Source organism: Topomyia yanbarensis, chromosome 3 (genome assembly GCF_030247195.1).
Source record: "Topomyia yanbarensis strain Yona2022 chromosome 3, ASM3024719v1, whole genome shotgun sequence".
In the NCBI taxonomy this organism is placed as follows: Eukaryota; Metazoa; Arthropoda; class Insecta; order Diptera; family Culicidae; genus Topomyia; species Topomyia yanbarensis.
The window spans coordinates 299,701,293-299,711,672 of NC_080672.1; the positions used below are offsets into that span (position 1 = coordinate 299,701,293).

A 10,380-nucleotide genomic window follows, 5' to 3' on the forward strand; every position below is an offset into this window, starting at 1 on the left:
CGGTCACTCTAGAAACAAGTCAATGAAGAAACCAAGGACGAAACTTTGCGAGGGTGGCTGGAAAGGGATGTATGTCAAGTTGGACGGCTTCTCTGAACAATCGGTTCACGATTCGACAAGTGTCGATATTAGCAACAGTAGGGAGTAGACAGCAGATGTCGGTCAGCGGGCTAGCAACGGCAGCTAAGAGGGAAAAACACGAAGTTGGAGAAAATTGGGATATTGTTATATGTATAGAGAAATTTTACCGCCGATGATTATTCCGTTGGAGTGGCAGCGAAATGGATCGCGAAAATGGGCATCGGTATAGGGTGAAATACTGCTGCCGAGAAGTTCTCAGTACCAGCTAGCAGATTAATAAGAATGAGCTGAGTCGTTTGGTTCATAAGAATGAAATAAAACTAATAAAAATAACAATAAATTTGAAGGGATGAATCGAATACAAAAAATAAAACAAAAACCAGTTTCAATCCACCTAGCGATGCAATTGTGCCTTTCTCATTAATCCAAACTACACGAAAAAAAATCGTGAACAAAAATCATGTGTTTATAATTATATTGAATTTCTCCTCAGTAACGCCCGCATAACGCTTATTTTAGTGGAACTATTTGTTTTTGTTTTGTGAACTTCAGTCACGGTTTCCGCCAAGTCATTTCTAATGCGATTTTCAGTACGCGAACTATTTCACAACTTTATGAACATTATTCATAAAACCAAAGGTTGACACATGATGATTTTCATAGATATAGCCTTAGTTCACAAAATCAAAATATTCTGGATATGTTCTCGTGAAATATTTCGCGAAATTCAAAATTTTATTCATGAATCCATTTAATTCTCGTGAACTAATTCATGATCTTTAATATATTAGGTACGATCCAATAGCCGTGCTCGTGAAATAGTTCGCAAAATCATCAAATCTTACTCATGTATTCGTGAGCTGGGTCATGATTCCTAATATATGTCACGATCCAATTTCCGTGCTCGTGAAATAGTTCTCGAAATCATGAAATATAATTCATGTATTCGTGAACAACTGGTTCATGATGCCGAATACATGATTTACAATTTGTTTTGCGTGCTGTTGATATGTAGAAGATATCGCTAATCTTTTACAATTTCATGCAACATGATGATGAAATTTTCCCGTAAAGTCTCACAAAATTTGTAGAATTATTCGTGGAATCATTTTTTATTCCATGCACTGTTTTATGAAATGTCCAGTTGCTAGCGACCATAGTAATAGATTCTAGTATTAGATATAAAAAACTATTAGGACCTCGAACATCGTTATGCGTTTAATAAGGTTAATGGTGATGTCTGGATAGAAAACGAAAACTGCGCTGAGAATCCCAGAACAAGATATCGCGAATCAGTCACATTTTTATGATCCAGTTCATATTGTCACGTTGTTCCGAATAAAAAAAACCGATAGTAAACAAAAAGTAATAGATCACAATTAGGCGAAGAGAATTTACGAGTACCATGATAAAACTGTTGATATCATGAACATTAGTCATATTACTCTTTGTGTCAAATTTGGAAGTAAGTTATAAAATAAAACATTACAATAACATAAACAGAAATTACGAAAATCATGACTAAGATCCTGAAATTATGAACATGAATTACTCTATTTATGACTAGAATATTACGACAACATGAACAGCGGTTACAAAAATCGTGACTTAGATCCTGAAATCATGAACAACACAAGTCTAGACAAAAATCTCTAAAATCGTGACTATGATCCTGAAATCATGAACATGAATCGCTCTACTCATAACTAAAATATCACGATAACGTGAATAGAAATTATAAAAATCGCTACAAAGATCCTGCAATCATGAATTTTAATCCCGCTAGTCTGACAGAAAAATGCGATAGTAAACTCATGAATAGGATAGCACAATAACGTGATGAGAAATCACAAGAATCGCAAATAAGCTCTTGAAATCATGAACATCTTTTGACTGTCGGCTATGTATTTTCAAAACATGAACTAGATTCACAACACAAACTAAACATGTGCAGGGAACAACAACAGTACCCTAACCGAACATTCTAATGTAACGCCATGTATATATTCGGGGCGAACTAGTTTTTTTTTAAACACAAATAGTTTCATGAATTCGAGGTTTATTATTCATAATTTCAGGAACGTGGTCATGGTTTTCGTAAATTGTTCAGTTCACGAAATCGTGATCTTTTGTTCATGAATTTATGACTGGTTTTTTTTCGTGGCTGGTTATGTACAATACTTATTCAGTACAATTTGCACATACCTACAAGGGATCGACAGCCACGAACTTGAGATACTATGTGTCGAAGCTGAAAGACTTGAACCCAGCAGCGGATCCAGAAAGAGGGTTCGGAGGGTCCGGACCCCGCCAAAAAGTTTCAACTTGTTAACACATTTTAAATTAGTATCAATTTTAAAGTAGTTTTCAAATTCAAAATCATTTCAAACCAATTTTTTCACTGGTTTTACAGACCTACTAGGCAAGTTTATTTTAGAGGAACTAGGAAATCTTCTTCGGGGGACGGGGGGGATTGATGAGGGAAGGTGGGTTTAGGGAGGGATGGATGGGGAGATAGACCGGGATTAGGTTGACGATGTTTAGAGTGATTGCATAACCTTTCTATATGTGAAAGGTAAAAAAGTAAGGTGAACTTATATATATATATATATATATATATATATATATATATATATATATATATATATATATATATATATATATATATATATATATATATATATATATATATATATATATATATATATATATATATATATATATATATATATATATATATATATATATATATATATATATATATATATATATATATATATATATATATATATATATATATATATATATATATATATATATATATATATATATATATATATATATATATATATATATATATATATATATATATATATATATATATATATATATATATATATATATATATATGGGACATCACTTTTTTCACTTAAACTACTATAACAAATGAACAAAACGCACCAGGGCTTCTAAATTTCGAGAAAAATCGTTGATTAAGTTTTAAAACAGACGTTAAAAAATTGGTGCAGTTTGTTTGAATAGAAAAAAAGTTATTCTGAAAAATTAGGGTGAACGTATAAATGTACACACTGTATTTTCCCATGGAACCAATGTCAAAAACTTCAAGCAAAGTGAGAGGAGGTCTAAAATTGTCCAAACGATATGAAATTTGGCATCTGAGTTTACTTTGCTATTTGTCACAATAGGAGGCCTTTGAGATTTAAAAAATGAGTGTTTTTTTGCAATGCCCTAATGCGGGTGCGAGGGTGGTCAAGGTGGGTGAGTTGATGAAAGGTGTTAGGGTAAGTGTGGGGCGATACTACACCAAACTGCATATTATACTTTCCATTTGAGACTTCTTTTGAGAAAAGCGGTTCGGTCATCTCCGAGTATCCGATGCGCAATTGTTGGCCACACACATAAAAACAGACATACACACATACGAATACACTCGTTTGCCGAACTCAACAAAGTGAGCCGAATGGTATAAGAGTGTCGGCCAACAATTTCAAGCAATTTGTAACTCATTTTAATTTTTTTTGCATCATTTATACATATTAGACCTCTCCACATTTTAAAAATGTTTTGAAATATACATGGGTCAGCCCAGATTTTTGTTCTACGTGTGAATTTAAGAAGTTTCGCCAAAAATGACTTAATTTGGACATGATTTAGAGGTGTCTCTAATCAAAAATCGTGTTTTTGCTATGTTTCCATAGTAAGATCACTTACCCTCTGATTCAATAGGCCCTATATACCCACATATCATCAAATGTTTTTCCTTAGACATATTTTAACATGTTTTAACAGGTGAACATTGCTCTAATTGCAATAGAAAATTTGTTAACTGAATATTTATATTGAAAAGAATTTCAAAACCAAGAAAAAATACTACTAATTTTTCTTGATTTTGATATACTTTTCTATATAAAAATCCAGTTAACAAGTTTTCTAATCGCGATTAGAGCAATGTTCACCTGTTAAAACATGTTATGTCTAAGGAACAACATTAATAAAATGAATTATATGTATAAATAAAATGTATATAATGAATATATCGAACAAATTAATGAAATGAATAAGATGAAAGAAATGAATAAAGTTAACAATACGAATAATATTAATTAAACGAATAACATAAATGAAATTAATAAAATGGATGAAAATGATAAATTAAATTGTGAGCCAAAAACAAAAGTGTGGCTACACTGAATTAGCTAAATTTGAGACCCATTGTTTCAGTAAGCTCTGAAATAACCCATTATTTGAAGAATGGCTAATTTATACACAAAGCAATTTTCTTTTCTGTTTTCACATATTCATTTTAGTTTTTTTAAGGTCGTTCAGGATTAACTGGCATTTCTACCTTGATTAGTTATCAGGTTACTGAAACGTCCAACTTGTTTTGGAATTCAGAGATGTCTTCTTGGTCACAGATTTCTGAAAAAAATATTTCTTTTGCTTCAAATTGTCAACGCACTATGGGAAGATTGAATACAAACACGTGACTAAAACATTTTGTCTCATAAAAGCAAATAGAAGGTAGTGCGAAATGTTTTGGATTATTTTACAGCTGATAGCATAAAAGCCGTCCACTCAGTCGATTACAATGCTGTCTCTTTGCGATGTTTTCGATAACACATATTACATAGGACAGTGACAGGGCTCATAGGAACGATCATATCAGTATGGGACAAAATCTGTGCGAGACATTTTCCAAAAGTCAAATCAAATCAATAATAAAGTGAAAATATGACCTTTTCGCTGAACGGACAATCGAATTACTAATAATACTTTGGGAATCAAATATCTAAGTTCAACCACAGATAACAGACGTTTAGGCTAGAACAAAATTTCTTCAAAAACCTGTGTAAACTTTCAAATTGATAAACGATGGAAATCCGTTTTTCACTATTGCCATCTGCGCAACTGTTTGCTTCACATGTTTGACAGCTGCACTCTAACTGCATTGTATCGATCACTGCGCCATCTGCAAACGTTTGCCAAACGTGTTTCAGATGTCTGATTTATTCGGAATTTCAGTAGCGGGTATTTACACACGATTCAAATCGAGCCTAAACGTCTGTTATCTGTGGTTCAACCGTGGTATTATGTACGGAGAATCTGATTTTCTCTTAATATATGTTGTGCTGTGTCATAAAACCAAAAAAAGAAGAACATATCCCCAATAACTTTTATTAGGATTTTTATGAAAACCTGAGAACTAAAACTGAATCTCTTTATAACACACTACCCGTGAAGTACATACTTGCATACCTCGATCATTTAACGCGATTGTAGACTTTTTCGAAAATTTACCCCATAGCAAACCCGAGCTCAGTAGGGAGGGGGAGCGGTGGATTGGTGGTACAAACCCCTCCCATAAGGGTCTTGAACTACTTGTGAAAATTTATTAACCTGCTGATTGGGAAAAAAAATTATACTGCGAGCCTGTCTGACACATGAAATGTCATTTGAGTTCGGTCATTCGAGAAACAAGTCACTCCGGATAGGTTCACGTCTCGACAAATTTAGACGGAATTTCAGGTATTTCGGAGCAATGGAACATAAGGCATTGTGACCACTTATTGAGTTCAAAAATACTGTAAATTACAATAATTATCAGCGAAAAATGATTACTTCAGTGTGTAATCCGCAAAAACTTATCTCATTATTTCTAATTTGGGAACGATAACCACCGGCAACATTTGGAGTACAAGCACTATTGATATTGAGTTAACAGCCTCGATTATTTAATATTTGAATTATTTCCACAGTTAATTAGTTGTTGTATCAATGATATACCAGGTTATGTTCAAATTGGCACTAAGAGTCATGTGTCCTTTGACACAGATTGAGTAAAATTTATGCAATTACAAGTTACAATAAAACATCAAATCGAGAAGTTAAAATAACTTTCATTCTCCAGCCGCTCTGACCCAGATTACCGAAAATTTCAATTTCAATCGACAACTTACCTGATAATCAACAAAACTATCATTGGTGCCAACCATCATATTGGAGTTGATCAAATCGGTTTCGTAGAACCCATAAGCGGCTGTGGCCGTCATCGTACCACCGACTGCCCCCGGGATTGTATCCATACTGAGCAAACTGAACGGAAGCAATGACGGATCCAGGGGTGGTGGTGGTGGTGGTGTTGCTGTCGGTGTCGATGCCACAGGAACAACGCTGGACGACGCCGTGGAACGGATCTGCTTCCAGTAGTCCAGTGATGGTCCCGGTAGCATCGTTGGAAAAATCGTTGTCGTTATGTTGGCCGTCGCTGACGGTCCGGGAAAACCATCAGTGTAAATATTATTACTATTCCAATAGCAGTTAGTCCCCACGGTACCGGCAGTAGGGTGCAAACTGTAGTACGGGTAGCTGTAGCGATTACTGGGTCCATCACCGGCAGTCGCTTGGATGAGTGGCGCTTTGACGGTGCTGTCATCACTCGAGCTACGGTAATTCCACTCGGAAAAGCTTCGTTTCATTGCCAGCGACGATTGGATATGATTGTTATTGGAGAATCTTCCAGAGATTATGGCCGGGTCCAGCGGTGAGCGAGGATCTTCGTCCGGCGATGAATCCGAATCGGACGCGTTGTTGTCGTACGGGGTCCAAAGCATCGACGAGAGAGCTTCCTCCACGTCCGGTGGTTTGCGGAATGGTCGCGGTTGAATCATTTTTCTTTGTGGTTTGTGAATTTCGATCTGTAAGAACGGTTGAAAAATAGTTTTAAAGCAGATTTTTTGGCAGGGTAATTGCAAATAAAATGAAAATTAATGGAATAGTTTATAAATTGAACGCAATTTTTATATTCATATTCAGCGCAGTTTTCGTTTTCTATCCAGACATCACACTGAAACGTATCAAATGATAATAGTCCTAATAGTTTTTTGTATCCACAGCTCACAGCGTACTTATTCTTGGTCGCTAGCAGCTGGATATTTCATCAAAAAGTGTACGTAACAAGAATGATTCCACAACTAATCCTCCAAATTTGTTCCATGAAATTGAATATGATTAGGGATGTCTTCACGCATAATAGATCGTGAATCATGTACTAAAAACCATGAACCAGTACACGATCACATGAATAATATGTAATGAACATGGGAACCATTTCACGAGCACGGATATTAAATCATGAAATCGTTCCCAAGTGGATCGTCACTAATATATTAGGAATCATGAACCTGTTTACGATTACATGCATAATATATGATAGCTTTATGAACTATTTCACAAGCACGAATAGTAACTTGTGACTATTATACTAGATTAAATGAACCAGTTCACGACATGAATAACATTTTATAATTTTGTGATTCATTTCACGGGTACGCATGGTCAGTCGTGACTATTACACTCGGAATCATCAACGAGTTCACGAATATATGAATAATGTTTCATGATTTTGTAACTATTTCAAGAGCACGAATGGTAAGTCGTGTCTAATATATTAGGCATCATGAATTAGTTCACGAAGATTGAATGGATTCATGAATAAAATTCCAAGCTTCATAAAATAGAGCACGAGAACATATGTTTTGATTTTGCGATCTATCTATGAAAAACATTATGAGTCAACTGAAATTAATGAGCATAAAGTTGTGAACTAGTTCCCATACAGAAAAAAGATTTGGTAATGACAAGGCAACCGTGATTGAATTTCACAAAACAAAAACAAATATTTTCACTAATAAAAGTGTTATGAGGGCGTTACTGAAGCGAAATTGAATATAGTTATAAAACGCATGATTTTCGTTCATAGTCCTGTTTTCGTAACGTAAAAACGTGAATGTTCCAGAATTTATGGTACTTTATTCACGAATTTAGGAACAATGTTTTTACTGTGCAACGGTTGCCCCGGAAGGATGCAGATGGCAAGATACAAGAGGTTTTAGTTTAATTGGTAAGATTAACTACTTCAAACCAATCAGACACTACCACTAATAAATTCAATTCCTTCTCGATAATAGGTATTTACCCAATTTGTTGAGCTGTGTCGATTGGTACACAATACTTGGCCTTCCAGGTTTCATAAAAAATCTTCAACGTTTAACCTTTCTTTTATGAGAAACGTAGAAAAATCAAAACCCTACCCATGAGCACATTCTGCGCGCGGGCCTGTTAGGCCCACAGTGCGACATACATTGAAAAATTCCGAATATTTTCAGGAAAATATTAAAAACTGAAAAAGCCCAAAACTAATTTAATACGTTTTAGCATCCAAGTTATCCAACTGCGTTGTTAAAAGTAACATAGATTGTATTTGAAAAATATCTATAGCTATCTATACTGAAATTTTTGATACATTGACCGCTAACCGACCACTGCACTAATCCGTTAGGAACGCGATTTGTATATAACTTTTTTGTGAACACAGTGTTTTCTGAGTGAGGTTTTCCCAAGATCACGCATCTATCCAGATGGTAGATCATAGAAATTTTGAAGTGCATCAAAAATACACGTAAAAAGGGCTGCGGAATGCCTGTGCCTGCTGGATAGATTATATCATTATTGCTGGAGAAGATTTCCTGTTACAGTGTTCTAGAAAGGGAAATGACTAACAAATGCTGCTAACGTTTTTTGCAGAAAGTGTACATTAACCTTTGTGTAGAATGTTTTTGTTTCTAGAGGAAACATGTTGAAAATTCTAGATCGAAATCAATGAAGTAGCTTCAAACCAGTTGGTAGAGAATGTCTCCCTCCCATGTACATTTCAGTCATAGCAAAACAAACGACAGCATTCCTAATTTTTCCCGCCTCCCTCTAAAACGGTATTCAATTACCTGTTCAAACGCGCTCTGCTGGGCAATTGCAATAGTTCCAGAAACGATGATGCTCTAAAATTTCCCTGTTTCTAGCAGCACCAAGACGATGCCGAGGCCAATCAGCTCCCCCGAGTTGAGTCCACAGTCAGCATTATTAGTAGCTCGTTTTCACCGTAACGGTTACCAATGGAGAGGCGCTGCTTCTGCTGAGACTGTGTTGTCGTGGGTCGTCGTCGGTTCCATTCTTCTTCGACAACTGCTGGCTTCCGCCTTTTTGTTGTAGCGACGCGATTGCTAAATTGCCCGATCATCGTTTTATTGCTGTGGAGGAAGTCTCGGTACCATTCAAACGCTAGCCAACCGACCCGGGGGCCAAACCAAATCGGCCAAACCAAATCTTCAGTCTCCGGAGCGGGTAGGTACTGTATCCGCTGTGTTATAAATGCTTCAATATTAAAACTCGTTCAAGAGGTCTTCCGCTCTGCCTGGCAGTAGTCGGTCTAGTGGCGTCTCATCACCATCCAAACGACAATGGCCAATCTTCCCCCCCACGACGTTTTCTCTTTGTGTACATCAAACCACGGCAGACCAGCGGAGCATTCTCCTTTCACTAATGCTGCATATTTTCCACTGTTTTCACTTTTTCTCCCAAAACAATCCCCCCTTCCTCAGTGCACACCGTCTTTGTTTCGTAATTTATTTATGTGTCTATTCTTCACCAATCTTGCACTTCCCGTTTTCCCAAAAGCTCACGCCCGGTCGGTTGGTGCTCACAGGGGTGAAAAACTGCACACAGTACAGCATCAGCTCGGCTATGATGGTTTCATTGTTTCAGAAATTGAATACAATCAGGTGGACGTGCAGACGGGGTCTATCTTCGCTCGCTTCTCCCCTGGGCATGTGCTGGTAGTAAAGGCGGTAATGGTGAGGCTCCCCTTAAATGCACTTTTTATGACTACGATGCTCTGCTAAACTCCACAGCACTCAGAAGGGGAGCAGAGTGGGTGGCCTCTGGCCCTCTGCATCTGCTTTGTGCGCACTAGAGGTGTTTATATGGTTCCGACAAGAGCAAACCAAAACAAAACAAATATTCCTTCACTGGGCTCGGCTGGCCTGAACTGGGGCGCTCTGTTTTTTTGTTGTTGTTTGAATGCTTCGCTTCTTCAACCGTTTCTTTTCCGCTCAGTGTGGGTAGCACTTCTTTTCGCTGTGGTACACACGGTGCATATTGCTGCCACCAGCCTGCTATGCCGGTCGCCGGTACGATTGAAGTCGAGCATTGGAGCTACGTTGCGGGGGTGCATCTGGGCGGGATGAAAATAATTGAAAGAGATGCGAATTAGCAATTTTCTTCCCGTTTTACTACGCTAATGAATGGGCATGATAATAGTGGTGGGACCAGCGGAAATCATGAAAATAAATACATTTTCGGCACTCTGCTTCCTCTTTTGCTAATGCTAATTTGATAATTAATAATCCATTTAAAAATTCGAAATTGTGGTTATTCCTGCGGTCG

The 10,380-nt window shown here is 36.7% G+C and overlaps 1 protein-coding gene across 1 annotated transcript in view; it reads right to left on the reverse strand.

Annotated features, from left to right (window-relative positions):
- Positions 1-9,242, reverse strand: part of LOC131688871 (uncharacterized) — a 430,877-nt gene extending 421,635 nt beyond the window's left edge. Inside the window, exons 1-2 of the mRNA XM_058973461.1 lie at positions 8,883-9,242; positions 6,060-6,797 (exon numbers count right to left, since the gene is read on the reverse strand). Of these exons, the coding sequence (XP_058829444.1) occupies positions 6,060-6,770 (711 nt within the window). The 5' untranslated portion in view covers positions 6,771-6,797; positions 8,883-9,242. The remainder of the gene's footprint in view (positions 1-6,059; positions 6,798-8,882) is intronic.
- Positions 9,243-10,380: the final 1,138 nt, after the last annotated feature.